Here is a 20,339-nt window from a genome sequence, read left to right on the forward strand (position 1 = left end):
TTTCATGGATGACTTCTCAGTGGTGGGGAACTCATTCGATGATTGCCTTATGAACTTGAAAAGAGTATTGAAGAGGTGTATGGTGACTAATCTAGTATTAACCTGGGAAAACTGCCATTTCATGGTACATGAAGGTATAATATTGGGGCACCTAGTGTCAAGTAATGGAATTTAAGTGGATCGCGCAAAGGTTAATATAATAGAAAAGTTGCCACCACCCACTTCCGTCAAGGCAATATAAAGTTTCCTTGGCCACGCCGGTTTCGACAGGCGGTTTATAAAAGATTTTTTTCAAAATTGCTAACCTGTTGTGTAAATTGCTTGAAAAAGATCACCCTTTTGTGTTTTCAGATAACTGCATGGTAGCTTTCGAGGAATTGAAGAAGAGGTTGGTGTCTACATCTATCATAGTTGCACCCGTTCGGAGCAACTATTTGAGCTGATGTGTGATTCAAGCGACAATGCTGTAGGAGCAGTTCTTGGGCAGCGGAAAGATAAAGTCATGCATCCAATCTACTACGCAAGTAGAACCTTGAGTAGTGCCCAACTAAATTACACAGTGACCGAGAAGGAGATGCTAGCAGTGGTATTCGCATTTGACAAATCCAGGTCATACCTGATAGGCTCGAAGGTAATTGTCTATACTGACCATGCTGCTCTCAGGTACCTAATTGAAAAGAAGGAGTCAAAGCCGCGCCTGATTCGATGGGTGTTACTTCTATAAGATTTTGACGTAGAAATCCGTGACCGAAGGGGAATGGAGAACCAAGTGGTTGATCACTTGTCTAGGCTGGAAGGAGCAGAGAAGAAGTTTGAGGTGGAAGAGATTGTGGAGACTTTCCCAGATGAACAACTATTGGCCACGATCCTTGAGGTAGCGCCATGGTATGCGGCCATTGCAAACTACCTAGCGAGCGGTATTGTCCCCTATGACCTTTCCTCTGTCCAAAAGAAAAAGTTCTTTCGTGACTGTCGTATGTATTATTGGGATGAACCTTATCTGCTTAGGATTTGTGTTGATAACATGATCCGGAGATGTATCTCTGAGATAGACCAATCTTCTATTTTGCAGGCTTGTCATGCATCCCCATATGGTGGCCATTTCGGGGGAGTAAGGACAGCTGCAAAAGTGTTAGAGTCGGGCTTTTACTGGATGATAGTGTTCAAAGATGCACACTTCTGGGTGAATGGTTGTGATGAATGCCAACGAACCGGGAATATTTCCCGCCGACATGAGATGCATATAAACCCAATTCAGGAGGTAGAAGTGTTTGATGTATGGGAAATCGATTTCATGGGGCCTTTTGTCAGCTCATACAGCAACAAGTACATACTCGTAGCTGTGGACTATGTGTCAAAATGGGTGGCGGCTGCAGCGCTCCCTACAAATGATGCAAAGAGGGTCATTGGTTTTTTGAGAAAGAATATATTCACCCGATTTGACACTCCAAGGGCAATAATCAGTGATGGAGGCACTCACTTCTGCAACCGCGCCTTCGCAAAGTTGTTAGAAAAATTTGGTGTGTGCCACAAGGTCGCCACCCCATATCACCCTCAAACGAGAGGGCAAGTGAAAGTTTCGAACAGAGAGATAAAGAGCGTTTTGACAAAGACCGTGAATGCTATAAGAACGGATTTGGCGAGAAAGTTAGATGATGTACTTTGGGCCTATCGTACCGCTTTCAAAACTCCGATTGGCATGTCGCCGTATAAATTGGTATTTGGGAAGGCGTGTCATTTACCAGTGGAGTTGGAGCATAAAGCTTTGTAAGCATTGAGGTAGTTGAATCTCGATATAGAGATGCAGGTACAAATAGAATCACAGAGTTGCACGAGCTTGATGAGTTTCGCTACCATGCTTTTGAGAGCACAAGACTATACAAGGAGAGAATGAAGATGATGCATGACAAAAATATTCTTGAGCGGAGTTTTAAACCTGGAGATATGGTATTGCTATACAATTCAAGATTGAAGTTGTTTCCGGGCAAGTTGAAGTCAAGATGGTCAGGACCATTTCTTATGGTAGAGATGCATTCAACTGGAGCCGTCGAGATTACATCGGAATATGGTGTTCGCAAGTTCAAAGTTAATGGGCAAAGACTAAAATATTATCAGGGCATGGTTGAGAAATATAAAGTGATCTCGACCTTGTAAATGAAATATCCTTGATAATGGATATCCCGAGTCGTGCCGCGACGTTAAATCAGGCGCTTCTTAGGAGGCAACCCATGGATTTGTTGTAATTCATCGTACTGCGACGTTAAATCAAGAGCTTCTTGGTAGGCAACCCGATTTTTTGTGTTTTTCTTTATTTTTTGTGTTTGATTTTGAATTGGGGAAGTATTGACATGTTTATCAATGTTGCAGGGATGAAATTGTGCGGATTGGAACGACTCGGGGTGAAGAAATCATAACAAAGGCCAAAAGTGGCAAAAGAAAAAAAAATCTGGCCGCGCATTTTCGGACTCTTACTGTCACACGTGCGCGGCCGCGCATCGATCGCGCACTGGGCACCCGGTTTGTATGTTATTTATTTATTTATTTTTATTTTTTTCTTTTCTTTCTTCTTTTTCTCTTTAGAATTTCCGACCCCTCCACCTTCTAATTAACCTAAATCCCGACCCCCTTCGACTTAGCCTAAATTGGAACTCCCCCTTCCTAAACACCCCCAATAAATAAAACCCTACCCCCTTCTCTCATCTCTTCTATTCTGCGTTCCTTTATCTTCTCCCCAACCCAAATCCTCACAAGTTTTCCTCAGGTAAGTGACATGTGTTTTTCCCCTTCTTAATTTAGTTTACTTTCTTTTCTTTTTCTTGAATTGTAGTAGATTTTTGTTAGTTCTTTCTCTCTAGTTGTACTTGTTCGTGTGTTGGGGTAATAGTCGAATTTCACCATGACGGGTTAGGTGTGACATTGGTATATCTTTCTTTGAATTGGGGTTATAAAATTGTTGTTTGGGGTTTCAGGTGAACTGTGCACTATAAGTGTTTGTATAAATGTCACAATGAGTTTGAGAATGTAGTTTTGTGACCAAGTGTGCTGGTGAAGTCTGAGTAGCCGCTATTGGTTCACACATCGTGCCTTTAGCTAATATTGGTAGTTGTTTCAGGTATTATGATACCATCCAAGAAACTAAGAACCACAAGTGCCTCCTCTAGTGGTCACGCTGGCTCATCCCGGCCGCGATCTTCTGCCAATGCTCGCCAGTTTGATGCTAACAAGTTCGTATCTAGTGAGGCCCAGGAACGTTTCTGTAATAAGGCATCCAAGAAACCCATACCGGAGAGGGGAAATGATATGGGATCCCTCCAAAATAGCTTCCCCAATATGTATCGTGAATTGATCCGGCAAGGGCTGGGGATATTGTTTGAAGAACGTCATGAAGCCAATTTAATGGTTGTGCGGGAATTTTATGCGAACTGCCCGGAACATTTTAACCATGTTTGCATGGTTTTAAAAGAAGAGTGTGGACGTATCCATAGTTGGTAAACACTCCACTCATTATTTAATATTTTTAGAAGTTGATTACTTGAATTCTAGTGAAACTAGCAGTTGTGATTAATACGTTAATTCCCTGTGGGATTCGACTCTGGACTTGTAAACCGGATTATATTTGCAACGACCGCTTAGTCCTTTTTATAAGGCATAGTTGGGCTTTGATCACTCCCAACTATGCCTTATAAAAAGGACTAAGCGATCATTACAAATATAATCTGGTTTACAAGTGCGGAGTTGAATCCCACATGGAATTAACATATTAATCACAACTGCTAGTTTCACTAGAATTCAAGTAATCAACTTCTAAAAATACTGAATAATAAGTGGAGTGTTTACCAACTAACAACAAGATAATTAAAAAGCTGTAATTTTATTACTAACAAAGCAAATGTTGTAGACAAGATTGGAAAGGCCTAGGGTTATGATTTCTCCTCTTATCGGAATCCTCTCTGCTACGTCTCTTATAAATTTGCCTAGATACTCTCTATTGATCATGAATACTTTAGATATCGTAATTCTCTTCCGAGCAAATACAACAATTTACTACACGTATTCTTCCGAACTACGCTAGTTAGCACTAGTTTACCGCTCACTAAGATCGCACCAAGGTTTTGTTATTCCTAATCCACCTTTAAACCCTCTGTATTAATTCCTCAAATACGTTAGGAGTGATGTTGTTCAACAACTACCTAAATATGTACCATTTTTCAAGTAATACATACTAAATAGGCATAACCGATTGAGGGCCCTTCAATCAACCACAATAATCACGTAGATGAACAAGTAGAGAAAATCCAATACCAAATTTATATTAAACGCAACAAAAATTCATCCTCCAAGAGGTTCCATCACACCCTAGAATACGAAGTTAAGCTACTCATAATTATTTTCATAACCACAATATAAGAATTCATCACCAATACTAGAAAAAAAGGAAAGAAAAAAGATAAAAACTCGTTTCCGAATCTTCCGTCTTGCTCCTTGCCTGTTCTTGACTTCAAAGTTCTTCTAAAAATCAAGATACCCTCTTTTTGGACGAGCTGGGCTTCATATAGGTCAAGGGAAGTCGCCTCCGAAATTATAATTTTAGCCCTGAAATATTTTTTCTCGGAAGGACGTGCGCGGCCACAGTCTTGGTTTGATGCTTGATTTTTGTCCTTGATGGTGTCTACCAGACCCATCGCATCAAGATGAATTTCAGCATCAAGCACCCAAGACATGTAGCTTTTGCCCGATATATTTAGGGCTACAAATTCAAGTTTAGAAAGATTTGACATTATTTAGAAAAAGAAAGTTCGTACATCTGATACTTTCAAAGTATTTGATCGAGATGGAAGAGTCTCGTGCTGATAATGTGTTATAAAATAAAGACTGTAAAGTAAAAACAAGTATAGAGAGAAACTGCTATATTATTCAAACTTCAAACTTATGTACATAATGAACTGAAATCTCCTCTATTTATAGAAGAAAGCAAACTGATGTGTAAGCTGCTATTGTACCAGATATAGATAATCTTCTACCGGGGTAATATTAATCCATAACGGAGTACCGAAAGAATAAACTCATTGTACCAGATATAGATAATCTTCTACCGAGGGTGATGTTTATCCATAACGGGGTACCGAAAGGATAAGCTTCTTCAGGAGGTTTATTTCCAATAGAGTACTAAATAGATAAACATATTTACGGTGGAGTCTCATATAGATAAGCTTTTTCAGGAAGCTTATTTACAACGGAGTACTCAATGAACATCCATAATATAATATATTTATAACATTCAACTTAGATCTGGCATGTGTTACAACAAAACCACAATAAAATATTCATATTTAGTTCATAACTAACAAATTAGTTTTTGTAAACCTTCTATAATAATTTAAAATATACCCCTAGATAATTTAAAATATCCAAATATACTCTTACATGACCTTTACTGTATGATAAAATCGTATTAAATTTTTTTCACGATCGAAAAATATTAACAAAAGAGATATCTTTGAAACGAATAATAATAACGAGAGCTTTCATGGACCAAAAGGACGACGAGTATATATTAGAAAATCTTAAATCCTTGTGTATTTGGATAATTTACCCTTTTCTTTTTTACTTCATATCTTAGTTGTAGCTTTTCATTTATCATTGGTAATTCGAACTCTCAATCTATAATCAACAGAATGACATTTATGCAGCTCATTAACTGAACAAGGTTCACTCATCAATCTAAATGAATCTCATTTCTGAACATATAGCTTTTAATTTAAAATATAGTATGATCTCATGATTAAATATCTAGGTTATTAAAGTGTTTGTTTTTATGTTCAAACTATCTACTAGTGTGTGGTAAATTTTGCTAGTTTTCGTTGTTGTTGGCCTAAATATTGTAATGCTTCTGTTATTTGACAATTCATGTTTACCCCCCCCCCCCCCCAAAAAAAAAAAATTCATGCCATTCTAGTTCCCTATATTGAATTTACTACTTGGTTTTGACATCCATCTTTTTAGCATTTTCAAGTTTTGCATATTCCTGACATTTCTCTTTCTTTTTTCTTTCTCTTTGGGTTGGGGGTGGCAAATGATGGTACACTTAATTGCTATATTTATCGCGAGACATGTAATATTAATCAAATAATCACATAACTTAGTGTTACTTGCAAGAGTACAAAATCACATAATTTAACGGCACGAATTCATATTCAATAAAGCCTCAAAGTGAACATTAGAATTGGGTGAAAAGCAAAAAAATTAAAAAAAATTCAATTCACTTTTACAAATCAATAAAAGACCAAGAAACAAATCAAACGACTCTTTCTTCAATCTGCTCAAGACAAAGACGGCATACACATCTTTACAAAGTCCATATGAAATATTACATACACATTAAAACTTAAAGGTGCGTAAATGAGAGGGAAAGAAAAAATAATATATATTTTTTTATATAAATAAATTGTGAAACTTTTCAAACTCTTCCTATGCTTAAAGGTCTCGAGTAGCAACATCTCCAATTCCAGCATGAATAGCACCAGTGCAGAACATTTGTGTCCCACTCAATATTATCAATATTACCTCCAAGGTCCTCTGCAAAAATTGTAATTAAGAAACTTATCACTTTATATAGCAAATAACTTTTCCTATTCACCTTCAAAAGTGAATCTAGAATTTAGAAGCAATAGATACAAAATAGATTTGCTTTATTTATATGTTTTAAGTCACTTTGTATATACACATAACACATATTATCCAAGCTAAAACTAGTAAGCATGGTCGAACTTGCTAACACAAAAATATTGGAACCGCTTCTGTTTTTTTTTTTTTTAAAAACAGCTCAGAGTACGAGATATCCCGTTTCTGTTTATTATGACTCAAAAAGTGGAAACTTACCAAGTTTGAGTCAGTCCACCCCATATCAATCTCCTTACAGGCCAACCTGCAACCCAAAAAGAAAAAAGAAAAATAGAATCACCACCCGCAAAAGTTGCAGTACTATGAAATTTCTATATCATATGTAATTATAAAAAAATTATAAATGTGACATGCCTCACGCAAAACATATAATTAAACATTAGTGGTAAGTGGTAATAATTTACCCCATGGCAAGTAATGTGAGTAACCAAGTAGTGAGAGAAGAGAAAGCAGCTGCATGTAAATTGGGAGCATTCCATTGTATCACATTCTGAATTCCAGTAAGTGAGGTGATGAAGCCAACCATTCCAGCAATAAGTGAAAATATGATGAGAAAACCAGTTGCCATGTTCCCAAAAGGAAAAAATATAGGAAAGATCCTAGCTGGGATTGGCAGAGTTGATGCTGCAAATATTTTTTGTCACACGTTAAAATCATCGACGCCATATTTATATTCAAGAAAAAAATATTTATTCTGTCTTGACAGGACGGTGCTCTTAGATGGACGAATTACCTGTTTCTTTGGATCTTACTATGGCATGATTGACAGCCCAAGAAGCAATTACAATAACAATGAAGTAAAGCAAGAGATTAAGGATCAAAAGCATAAATGCTGCTGATTTTCCTGCTCCTGAAGCCATGACCTGACAAGTTAAGCTTTGACAGAAGCAAAGAAGGGAAATTTTATTGAATCACTCACTTTTGTGATTTCAAATACAGAATGCATATGTATATAAAGCCATGATTGTTCCATTCTTTATCTAGACAACATTGACAGGTTGTTGCTTTTTTCCTCCTTTTTCTTTAAAAAATTGTCTTAAAGCCAAAGAAATGACAAGAATATCTTGGACTAATTTTCAGTTGCATCCTTGTATAGAGGAAAGGAATCACTTTGGCTTCACAGATGTAAAAGGTACTTTATTATATATTCTAAAGAAAATACAAACTTGTAAATGCAGTTATGCATCTTTTTCTCAACTGGACTCTTCATTACCTGTAAAATGATCATGAAGTGGATAAGACCATATGATGAAAACATGCAAACAAATCAAAGTTCAACATAAACATGCATCTAACAAACACAAAGTTCTGGAAAATGGCATTCTGGACACAGATATCCGAGCGATGTAACATAAATATGTCTATCTTGAAAAGCAACCTAAGATAAAGGAGGAGGTTTTGTGACAGACCGATGACCAACATTGCAATAGTCCATTATGATGAATTCTCAGAAGAGCCATAACAGATACAGAGGATATTAGATAATTCATATAACTGATAAAATTAGTTTGTAACTGAAGTGTACATGATTGATTAATTAGAACAAGGCTCCTAATTCTTCCCTCCAGTTTTAGATGGAGTAAGGAAAAAGAATGTCCATTTTTCTTGACTACTATAAATATGTTCAATCTTTTGATTCTTGTGTTCAAAGATCAATTCTGCAAGATCACACCAATTGGAAAGCCAGAGTAATCGATTCATCTGGAGAAAAGAAAGGTAAAGATATTCAAAGTAGTCCAACAACTACACCTCAACTCCAAAGCAATCTCATTGTCTTAAGGAACCTCTTTTGTAGGAGTAACTGACAAATTGTGGTTCCTTTACAAGATTTTCCCTAAAAGGGAATCTAAACAAGGTACAAGTTTCTTCACTTAGCAGCTCAGAACTCTAAGAAGATTATTATGAATCAATTTTCCCTTAAATACTTTAAACATTCAATGCGAGCTTTTGAGCAGCAAGAGCTTCAGCCTCAAGGGTTGGCTCCCACAGTATAGTAGTTTCGGCAAGTAATCCGGTCACAACATAGGGGTCCATGTTTGAAGCTGGGCGGCGGTCTTCCAAATAACCTGCATCCACCAATCCCATAAACAAAAAAGAGTAACAAACAGCATCAGAAAGACCATCAATACCAGCCTAAGTAAGCGTATAGCTAAATAGTTTACAGTTGATTAAAAGGCACTAAGAAACATTGATACATGGCTCGGGCATAGCTGTTCAGAATAGAGTAAATCATCTTTTTTTTTTTTTTGAGATCCAGTATTTTACCTTTCTTTGTATGATAGATGTATGTTGATAAAAGTGGTCCACAAAAATAATCTAATTTTCCATTCTTCGCACAGAAAACAAAAGGAATATATTAATGTTACTCCTCTAATAAAGCAGAAACTTACCTTTGCCTTGCTTCTCAGTGTCACGCCCCACACGGATTGAGGCACCACGGTTAGCAACTCCCTGCAAATTTAGAAAATCATACAGGAATGAGGACAATTGGTACGGCCTATTTATGTCTAAGTGAAGGAAAGATCAGCAGCAGGCATACCCATGAAAATTTGTCAATGCTTGCAGTTTCATGCTTTCCAGTCAACCTTCTCTCATTTCCTTCTCCATAAGCACTTATATGCTCCTTGTGGCGAAGGGAGAGATTCAGAATCGCTTTCTTTATTACTTCAAATCCTCCCTCTTCTCTCATGCTCAGTGTACTGCAAATAGTAAACCATGAAAATGTAGTAAGTGAAAACCACACACTGATTTTCAGAAGAAGAAAATAGAAATTACTAAATTGGAAAACTGAAAAGCAGGGGGGGGGGGGGGGGGTGTAATTTGTTAAACAGAAACCAGGAACTTGTGGAAAGAAAAATCATGAAGCAAAATGATGAGTGTCGTAAAAGTCACTTGCAACTAATTTGTAGCTGTAACGACTTCTACATGTTGAGCAAGTGACTTATGTCATTCCCATTTCAGTATTTTAAAGGATTCATATCCCAGATTTTATTTTCAAGATTTGCCAGTTTCTCTCTTGAAAAAAGGAACTACCTGTAGTTAGTGTGGCATCCGGCACCATTCCAGTCACCCTGTAAATACCAGACCAGTAAAGAAAAATATGGAGTTTTATAACTAACCTTAATTTGAAGAAAAAAAAATTATCAAAAAAATTTAGATCACCTCAATTGGTTTTGGATCAAGTGAGAGAACAACTCCTGCTTGTTCAGTAATTCTCTGTTAGATCAACGAACAAAAAACAGAATTGGTAAATCTGATTTCTCAGTTCAGTTAATAATGGTAGGAGATAAACCATTTCAACAGTCAAAGGAAGAAAATTACCTCAAGGATGTATCTAGCACACCAGATGTGATCTCCCGCTTCAATTCCCACACTAGGACCTACTTGAAATTCCCACTGCCACAAAAAATTTAGTTAATCCTCCAATTAGAGGACTATAAGTGACAGTGATGTTATTGTATTAGACAAGAGATGTGACGAATATGGTACCTGTCCTGGCATAACCTCTCCGTTAGTACCACTAATGTTAATTCCAGCATACAGGCAAGCCTTGTAGTGAGCATCTGATATATCACGGCCAAATGATTTATCCGCTCCAGCACCACAGTAGTAAGGACCCTAAAGTTTCCATGAAGATAAAATGGTTATCGGACAGATAAATTGAACTAATTTACAGCAACATCTGGGCTGCACTTTTGCTGGATGACTATTGAGCTGTTGATCATTCTTTTGTGCAAAACAACCATTACCTGAGGTCCGGGGTAGCCTCCAACAGGCCAACCTAAGGGCCACTTTACATTTTGCTGGAGTAAGGTGTACTCTTGCTCTATTCCAAACCTAGTCAACAACAATTGCTAGACAACATTAGCAATGTCACGATAAAATTCAAAAACTGGAAAGCAACATGACACCATATAACAGCATATACTCTTTTGATCCCATTTTCAGTGAGAGAAAAAATGATTTGCATTAACATCAAGAAATGATTGTTTCATTTTCACCATCCATCATTTAAAAGAGTTTTCTTTTCGACACAGTTAAAAGAGTTAAGAAGCAGATTTTGAATATTGCTTAGCATTTATGCACAAGGAAACACAATGTCTCAGTAAATTCATTTTCTAGGATGTTTGTGAATGAGGTTTTACTCAATTAGTGAACTATAAGCAATATTAATTTTGTTGGTTTGTTCAAAGGGAATAGTTGGTATTCTCTTGGTTCTAGGGACGCCCCCAAAATAATGCAGAAGAAAAAATATTAAACGGTACATAAAACCAGTGAAGTGAGGCAGATGAATTTAAAGTTACCATGGAACTTCAGATACAACTTTTGAGTCGCTAAAAATCTGAGCAGCTTTATGGCGTTTGTTTGTTGGAATTGGTTCTCCAGCTGGTGTGTAGGCATCACAGATAACCTGTTTCAATTTACATAACAAATAGCACCAAACTTCAAAACAATGAGATCAAACATTCAGTAAAACATCATGAATCAGTTTTGTTAACTAACAAACTCACCAAGATGTTGTTGCCACCGCGGAAAGGATCTTTAAATATTGCCTGAGGGCTGATGTAAAATGATATGAGGTTAACTTTTGAAAGAAAAAAAAACAAAAGGAAGAGTGTAAGAAAGGAAAAATGTTCAAAAAGAATAAAAAATTCATTTGCTGATCTTACTATAGAATGACTTCACTGTCTTCTCCAGGTGCTTGTCCAGTACTTGATCCATCGTAGTTCCACTTTGGAAGTTCAGAAGCATGCTTGACTGGCTTTGAAATAGTCTGAAAATTCAAAAGCATGCAATTAAGAGACGATTCGTGACAAAATCCAAATTCAGTTTCTCAAATTTTCTTTGGTTAAGTAGAGAAGCAGCAGTATGTACCCTTGATTTACTGCGCATGTCAATTCCAGACCCTCCAATCCTGTTTTGAATGGAATGAAATAAGGTCAGTCTGTCCACAAAGAACTAGCTGTAGACAACGAAGGTGAAAAGATAACAGTCACAACCTATAAATTCCTACTTTTGAGTTTTATGTTGTTTTCTGAGTTTTTAGAGTAATAAACATCCAAGTGAAATGTTGAATAAACAGTATGAGAATGTGTATAGCAAAGAATACTATACCAAATATATTCAGCAATGATCTTGTCAGTGTACGGAGTTACATCCAAGTTTAGCAGCTGTTCCACTCTGTTCACAGTGCCACTATCAGATTGGAGAGCAAAGACTCTAAATTTGGCGGAGCTTTTAACAGCAAGTCTTTTATTCTGCTTCAACACCACAGAACTCCACATCTTTGAAGTCAAGGGATTAGCATCTGTTGAGCTCTTTGTCATTCTCATCTGCCATTGTGCAGATGGAGCCAAGATCTGAGCCATCTTCACCTAACCAACTGAAATGTTCAAATAACAACACAAGGAACTTTAGCACCAAATTAGGAGTTTAAAATCCTATCAAACTAAGTATATCCTCATCAGATAAACTAAATAACAGGATTTTACTTTTTAAGTCGTCTTATTATCATGCCATTCATGGATAAACTATAAATTTCAATGAAGTTATGACTAATGAACGATGCAGCTCAGCCAGTATGCTAATATCTTCTGAGAATCAAGAATTAATAAGTAATCATAATCATATCACACTGCACTTTTAATCTCAGTAAAGGATGCAGTCTAGTTTTGGAAAAAGAAAAACCTGTCCTTTGTAGTTTTCTGTTATGGGCGATAATTTCAGGGAAAAAATATTGTATTTTCCATAATTCAAATGCTTTTGCCACCTTTAGAGTTATTCTCCATTGTATAATTAGAGACCGATCTTGGGCGGTTTCTGCCCCTAGCTTTTGGCTCGCAGAAAATTTAAAATGTATAAAGGGCAGCTCGGTGCACTAAGTTCCCGCTATGTGCAGGGTCCGGGAAGGGCCGGACCACAAAGGTCTGTTGTACGCAGCCTTACCCTGCATTTCTGCAAGGCGCTGTTTCCACGGCTCGAACCCATGAACTCCTAGTCACATAGCAGCAACTTTACCAGTTACGTCAAGGCTCACTTCAAAAATTTTAAATGTATACATATAAGAAAAGCACACCCATTCTAACTCACTGAGTCTAGATCTTAGATTAGCTTTTGTTACAATCTGATATAGTTTGCATACATTCATAGGGCAGACAAAAGAAACAACAAACAAAGACTACAAACAGATACTTGGCTGTGCTTTAGTTCTAAAGTTGGATAACATGATGATTCTAACATCAGTAGCTCAATAGCAGTTTATGCACATACTGCAAAGATCACAACACCACAAGGACCAAAAAAAGATACTTAGTAACTTGAGTTCAACTTGGGTCCTAAAACTGAAATCTTGAAAAAGAACAGTAATAAAACAGCAAGAAAAACTTATTGATGATACACACATTGTGTTATCAGCAATAATACCCCAAGAAACTAACAACCCCACTAACCAATTCTAAAAAAACAAAGTTTCTTTTAGTCATCAATGCTTAAGAAGTACAGACATTGATAATAGAGAATATAAGTTACATACCTAAGTTGGTAATGCTGGAAAAATAGTGTTGAAGAGAGAGAATATGAAGATGGTGAGTAACAAGAATTTTTTTTGAGGAAGTCTTAATTATAAAGGTAACAAGATTGAGTGGATATGGAAAGTTTATTGGCTTTTCCATAGTAGATAGGGGTGTGTGTGTTGATGAGTGGAGGAAAATTAGTTTTTGGTTTGTATATGGTCACCCCCTACCAGATTCAATCAGTTTTTTTATTTCTCCTATCATTTAAGATAAGGCTTTTTTCTGTAACATGTTTCTTCAACGTTTGAATAGAGACAAGACTTACAATAAACTAATACATTATTTTATAGCATTTTAATCTGTCATTAATTATTTAACACTTCTTGCTTGTATCATTATTGGACTTTGTTTAACTTTTGTCAGATATTGATGATCTTAGTTCAAAAGTTTTGGGAAAAGGTAAGAAGTTGTTTCCTTTATTGATTTTTTAATTAAGTTCCACTTTCAAGAATTTTTAAATCTGTTAAGTACATATTTATCTTTTCTTTTGGTTATTAAATACTTTTTGCTGGTCCTTTTCTTTTAATATCTTTGATTAGGGTGGACTTGTGAATAGTAACAGCTGAAAAAATAAGAGAGCATTTGGTAAGATTAGGAATTACATATAAGCAGGCGTTTGGACATAAGAATTGTAAAATTGGAAAAAATGGTGAAATCTTTTTTCAAGTTAAAATGTTATTTGAAATTTAGTAGACGTTTGGAAATAAGAATTGTAAAATTCGAAAAAATGGTGAAAAATTTTCAAAGTGAAAATGGTATTTGAAATTTAGAGTTGTGTTTATATATAAATTTCAGTTTGGGTTGTTTTTGAAGTTTTGTGAGTAAATTGAATGAAAATTTTGAAAAATAACTTTTTGCAGTTTTTCAAATTTTCAAAAATTTCCAAAATGCATCTTCAAGTGAAAATTGAAAATTTTATGAATAAACGCTCATTTCGAAAAAAGTGAAATTTGAAAAAATCTTCCATCAAATTTTATGTCCAAACTGGCCCTTAGAGTTGTGTTTGGACATAAATTTCAGTTTGGGTTGTTTTTGAAGTTTTGTGAGTGATTTGAGTGAAAGTTTTGAAAAATAATTTTTTGGAGTTTTTCAAATTTTCGAAAATTTTCAAAATGCATCTTCAAGTGAAAATTAAAATTTTTATGAACAAACGTTGATTTCGAAAAAAAATAATTTTGTTTTGAAAAAACCTTCCATCAAATTTTATGTCCAAACGAGCCCTCAAGCGATGTTATATGAAATTGCGAAAATTAGATTACAAGTCTAATTCTTCTTTTGACATTTTCAAATATTGGCAAAGTTTTTGTTATTTTATTTACCTCTTTTGGTTTTCACTTGCGTATCAAATGTGTTTTAGACCTATTTCGGCTCTAACCATTTAGTTAGCGTACGATAAATTTGATTGAAACTTTTTAAAGATGAGATAAAAAATGATTTTTGAAAGTTAAAATTGTGTTTGGACATGCATTTTATTTGAAAAGAATTTGAAATTTTGTGAGTAGAAAACAGTAGAAAACTATTCTAGAGTTGCTTTTGGATTTGAAGATTTTGTTTTCAAAATTTGACAAAAAAAATGGTTAAAATCTATAAATAAACAGATATTTAAAAAAAAAACTCTCAAATTTTATGATGAAATGGGAACTTAGAATTTGGGAAACACCCCCAACCCCAACTTCCCCCACAACAAAGGTTACAATAGGAAATAAAATGAATAAAGGTCAAATTCTTGAAAGGTGACTTAGTTATGTGTCTATTTTTTTTTACTCAATATAACAAAGTGGAAAAAGCCTAATAAACCTCAAATAGTTAAATTTATTACTCATGGAGAAAAAACTCCAATTATTGAAAGCAGTGACACCAAACTCCGAAATAAAAAACGTAAATTGGGGTTTTTTCCGTTTCAAATGCCTGTAGAGGAGATCCTTTACCAATAATAGAAGGCATCATATATAATGATGTAACTTAAGGTTAACGTTCACACAAACAAAATAGCTATTATTACTAAAGTAGGATAGAAGTGAAAAATGAAGGTTACAAAGTCGTTAGGTGATATTTTATCATCCGCCCAAACTTTGGTTAACATAATTACTCGATACTTATGTACGTAAAGAGCAATAGATATTTGAGAAAATCAAGCGGAGGAAAAGTATTAGCTACTGATTTGGACGAACCTAATAATGTCTTTATATTTAAAAAAAATTATTAAATATTTATAAATATTTAATAGCGCACCCAATAACTAAGATAAGTTATGAGTTAAATAATAAATTCAAATTCCTAAACTTTAAATTATGATTACGCTTCGGACCAAAATAATCAAATTGGGTACAAATTGGCCCAAATACCATTATCACTAAAATAAGGGGGTCATAGGAACTGACAATTGGTACACTATTGATTGCATATTCTTTTGATAGATATGCAATAACAAAACATGCTTAGAATTGTGAAATAAATGGTTTACATTAGTTGTTAGAGATGTTGACTTCTCTTTTTGCTGTTGGTGCCCTTTTCCTTTAGGGACCATTGCAAAATGCAAAGTGCATAATAGATAAGAGGACAGTAAATTGTGGTTCATAGTAAACACCATAAAGATAGCTATGAGGGCCATCTCAGGGATACTGGAATCCAAATGCTGCAGTGGACACAAATTGCAAATGTGAACTGGATAAATTGTTACTAAAAAAGGCACAATTTAAGACCAAGAAACCACAATATGAATCATGATCAGTTATTTTAACCGTCAGTTAACTTTTCTTGGCTCTCTTCTTCTTTTTTCAATTTTTCTTTAGAGGGTTGAAGGCAGATAAAATAATCTCCAATAATCAGTTACAATTTGAATATAATAAAATGACATCACGACTGAATAAAATAAAATGACCCCACAAAATCTCTTGTGAACAAAATAAAATCTTACTATTAAGGGATTGTTTATCCTAAAAAAACGGATAACAATTGAATTTATATGTGATTTTAAGGATACGCGGATTAATTCAATACAAATGATAAAAAATGTTAGATTAAACAGATATAGGATATAATAAATTATCATACCAATTAAGTGAAGTGATCTCGGACTCAGTAACAGCTTATTGTAATGCCTGCCTTCGATCCCGGGCTCACAACAATGAAGAACTGATGAACAAAAGTAAGGACTTTGAATAACAAAGAAAATAAGAGTATATTGTCTTGATATGCGTGTTACAATGTGTCTAATGAATAGTAAGACTCCTCTTTATATAGTAGAAAAGTCTTACCCTAAGTACAATTTCATAAAAGGTAAAAATCTTTTGTTTTGCTAATCACATATTTTCTGCCGATACGTGCCGAGATTCACGTTGTATCATCCGGCTAGGCGTAGATATCACGGCCCTTTGCTAGTCGTGCTCTATCATCTGGTAATGCTCTCCGAAGGTTTGGGGTTCGAATCGTACCTCGGGATGTGGCCCCGATTCACCCGAGGGCAAGTATTTTGCCCGAACTCCGACTCGAAGGGCTCCTTGCCCCGATTTCGATTTCTTACGATCATGTCTCTGCTCCGTTTACTCCATCGAGAACTAAGGTGTCCAACGGGCTCGGTTTCACCTGTATACAGATAGTCCCCTTGTTTCTCGGAGAGTAAGTTTACTGAAACGACGAGAAACAACATATGCACTTCGATCCCTTCTTCCATACACCGTGACATAAACGACAAAGAATCTGAAACGTCGCGTCAGTCATGTCATCACGATTTCAAACACGCGTTAACCATCGGCGGGTCATCCCTGAATGCGAAACGGCGCGAAACCTCTGTAAATATTTTCCTCATTTGTTCATTTTTTACCTTTTGGCCAAACTTCTAGCTTTGAGTTTTCGGGATATCACTACCCTTCTTCACACTCTAATATTTTTATCTCCATTTTTCAAGACTTCTCAGTAAGTTACAAGTTTTTACCTATTTTTTACTAGATCAACGCACCTAACTTTTCATCTTTCAACCTTTCTTCATATTTTTCAAGTTTTTTCCAGTTAATAATGGCTAAAACTTCCAAATTTGTTCCCCAACAAGCCGTTTCTTCTTCTTCGCAATCGACCACTGAAATCGAGGAGATCAATCCCGATGTGGTCATCCTCGAGAGATCTGCTCCCGGCGCGGCTACCGATGAACTAGCTGTCGAACCTCCCTTGAAAATGTTCATTCCCGGGGGTTGTTCGGTTGCCGATGACTTTAAGGTTAAGAAGCCTTTGTCGGTGTAGGGCCGGTGTGAAGGAGTATTAATATATATACATGCTCCATTACTGAAGACGTCTTCCCCGCGGTCCGAGAGGACTGCAACTGGGCGGGTAAGGACGTAGTAGTCCTCGGGCCTGCAGACGCCATCACTACCCACATGGAGGGGTATCTAAGTGTTTACACTTTTCATGAACAAGACCACATCCCGTCGGTTCACCATTGATCACTAACTCCGCCTATACATCCCCTGAATCTTCCGAGGGGGACTAATAAAGCTCACACGCCGGTCCAGCAAAGCCCCATTCTCGAGCATCGATGAGGACCGGGACCGGGGTTGGCAGGGGCGTTTCGTGCAGGTGAAGACCGAAGACTTGGTTCCCACTGAACGCATGCCATTCCCAAAGAAATAGAATACATCTCCTAAGTATATTTCCCTTTGAACGCCATTTTACCTTCATCTCCTATTTTCTTTACTGGTGCTTGTGGTAGTGCAGCCGTTGCTCGAGTTCCAAACGCTATCCCTCGGCTCAAGGAGTGGATTGAGGGTATTTGTTCACAAATGCCTTATTCCGAGCGCTCATGGCGCAAACTTTCGAGGGGCCACTAGGAGGCCCGTTCTCACGGTAAGACCCTTCCTCGAATAGGTAACATCTAGCTCTCACACTCACATCATATTTACCCTCTTTTCTTCACTCTTTCTTTTGCAGGTTTGCCTGAGACCATTGAGCTTAGGCCTTTAGTAAGGGACGAGGAGCCGTCTGTTGACCCCTATGCTTTGGGGAAGCCCGGGGCTGCAGCAGGAGAAAAGAAGAAAAGGAAGGCTCCGGGCTCCCCGAGCTTAGAGAAGAAGAAGCCAAAGAAAAGGTTGGCCCGTAATCCAAAGAAATTCTAGCTCTCGAGCACCGACTCCCACGAGGAGCGAGTGGTTGTTGAAGAGGAGATCCATGAGGTTGATCCCCCTTAGGACCGGGGGGTCGATGATGAGACTGGGGCCGAGACTTCCCGGGATGCCAGCCACTCCCCAAAGGAGGCACCCGTTGTACTAGATATTTCAGGGTCGCCTTCTTATACCGAGTCTATGCTCGAGGAGTCCTGAACCGAAAAGGAGAGGTCTAACGAAGGGACTCATGGAGCAGACGATCCCCTTCGTTCCCCTTTTTTTTACGGTGTGGACTCGTCCATTTTGGAGGATTTTCCCGAGCTAGGTGACCTGGAAGTGCCGAGAAAGGAGTCATCTTTAGAAGTCGGAGGGTTGAATTCGATCCCGATGTTAGTTAACCAATTCCCTGCCCCAGGTGTAGATCCCGGCCGCAAGAAGTCGATAGTCATCACTATCCTAGAGGATACCCGGGTTCTTTCCGCTCTAGTGGGAGTGGCGAGCCACCTTTGATGCGTGGTGACAGAAGAAGACTAGGCAAAAATGAATGAGGTAGAAATATCGTGCCTATTCAACAAGGCACACCAGGCACTGAATCGGGTAAGGTATTATTACGATCTTTCGACCTTTGACTTAGTCCATGATATTTCTCATGTCTTCTTTCTTTTACCCTTCGCAGGCCTCGTTAATCCATCACGAAAGTTTTTTCGGTACCGGCCCAAGGTTAACCAACTCGAGGTTGAGATCAAGGAGCTTGCCGAAAAAAGATACATGTATAAGCTTCTCAGCGAGCAGCACGCAGGCGTCGTTAAGAATCTCCAGGTCGAGCTAGATAAGGTTCAGAAGGAGCATGCCAACTTAGTCGAAAAGGTAAAGGTTTTTGAAGTTAGAAATGAAGACTTAGCCATAGCGACTAACAACAAAACTCGCCGTTTCAACAAAAGATTGACCGGATCGACCAACTTCGAGTTAAAATGAACAAGTTCCAAGTCATGGTCGATGTTTGGAAGGGCAAAATAGACCGGCTGGCTTCAGATAAAGAGACCACCCAAGCAGAGCTGACATCGGTAGAAGTTCAACTCTGAGTGGTAAAAGAGAAGTCCAATAAGCGAGCGTAGTTGAATGAGGAACTCCGAGCTCAGCTGAACTCGGCCCTGGCAGAGCGGGATACCCTCGGCAGTTAATGTGAAGCTGTAAAGGCTCAGATGTGCACAACCTCTGCCGATGCTGAAGAGATGGTGGCCCAGTATAGGGCCGATGTTGAGGCATCCGAGGCCCGTCAAAAAAACCATGATTGAGTACATAAGGCATTTGTCTCGAAGGGAGACCCTCGAAGAGATTCATGCGCGAGGCTTCGACCTATCTGTCGAGATCGAGGCCAAGAAGCTGGTTGAACCCGAGGATGAAGAAGGCTCTGACAAACTCGAAGATGAAGAAAGCCCTGACGGCTCTGGTAACGAGGCGGGTTCTGGTGAAAATCGGGCATAGGTGCCTTAAGAATTTTTATCTTTGTTTTTGCACCTTGTACATTTTGTTGAGGCCATTTTCATTAGCCTTTGTAAATACATTCTGGAATGTACAAAGCTTTTTCCTTTTTGGCAAGTTTCAAGTCTATTACCTTTAGCATCATTTATACAATTGCAAAGATTTTAAATGCCTAAGCACGGAATAAAACATAGTAATAAGTTGCTTTTTGGAGTTCCGAACAAGACTTGACCTCGATGCAAGTTTTGTTTGAAACATATGGGGGCTCGGACTGAACGGAAGCTTTCCCTAAGATATTTGTTTAAATATTTTTTAGACTATAATTTTGCCAAGGGTAACCTTTGAACAGGTTTGGAATTTTTTGAAGGCCTTATGTTTTGATTATGGGCTTCGAACGTCTCCGAACCATTTTTAAGGTGGTCGTAGCCCTTTAGGTTTGGGCACTACCTAATAGGTTTTGTGCCTCCTAGTTTCGATAACTAGAGCCGTCTGAACTTATTCAGGACGACAA

General features: G+C 37.4%; 2 protein-coding genes across 3 annotated transcripts; both read right to left on the reverse strand.

The window, feature by feature from the left end:
* Positions 1–6,243: 6,243 nt before the first annotated feature.
* On the reverse strand, positions 6,244–8,139 carry LOC107766023 (membrane protein PM19L-like). Its single transcript, XM_016584732.2, has 4 exons — positions 7,415–8,139; positions 7,086–7,305; positions 6,880–6,925; positions 6,244–6,576 (listed from the first exon to the last, which is right to left on the reverse strand). Exons 1-4 carry the CDS (start codon positions 7,539–7,541, stop codon positions 6,475–6,477), a joined length of 495 nt encoding a protein of 164 aa, XP_016440218.1. The 5' UTR covers positions 7,542–8,139; the 3' UTR covers positions 6,244–6,474.
* Positions 8,140–8,356: 217 nt separating this feature from the next.
* On the reverse strand, positions 8,357–13,434 carry LOC107766022 (glutamine synthetase, chloroplastic). 2 transcript variants are annotated; one of them, XM_016584731.2, is made up of 14 exons: positions 13,214–13,434; positions 11,797–12,064; positions 11,557–11,596; positions 11,352–11,455; positions 11,193–11,241; positions 10,986–11,092; positions 10,431–10,518; positions 10,171–10,299; positions 10,003–10,077; positions 9,844–9,897; positions 9,715–9,752; positions 9,221–9,380; positions 9,072–9,132; positions 8,357–8,747 (listed from the first exon to the last, which is right to left on the reverse strand). In XM_016584731.2, the coding sequence occupies exons 2-14, from the start codon at positions 12,048–12,050 to the stop codon at positions 8,608–8,610; spliced, it is 1,299 nt and encodes a 432-aa protein (XP_016440217.1). In that variant the 5' UTR covers positions 12,051–12,064; positions 13,214–13,434; the 3' UTR covers positions 8,357–8,607. The 2 variants fall into 2 exon arrangements, with proteins under 2 accessions (XP_016440217.1, XP_075085605.1); XM_075229504.1 differs by lacking the exon at positions 13,214–13,434 and adding an exon at positions 13,083–13,204.
* Positions 13,435–20,339: the final 6,905 nt, after the last annotated feature.

Source organism: Nicotiana tabacum, chromosome 14 (genome assembly GCF_000715075.1).
Source record: "Nicotiana tabacum cultivar K326 chromosome 14, ASM71507v2, whole genome shotgun sequence".
Taxonomy (NCBI): Eukaryota; Viridiplantae; Streptophyta; class Magnoliopsida; order Solanales; family Solanaceae; genus Nicotiana; species Nicotiana tabacum.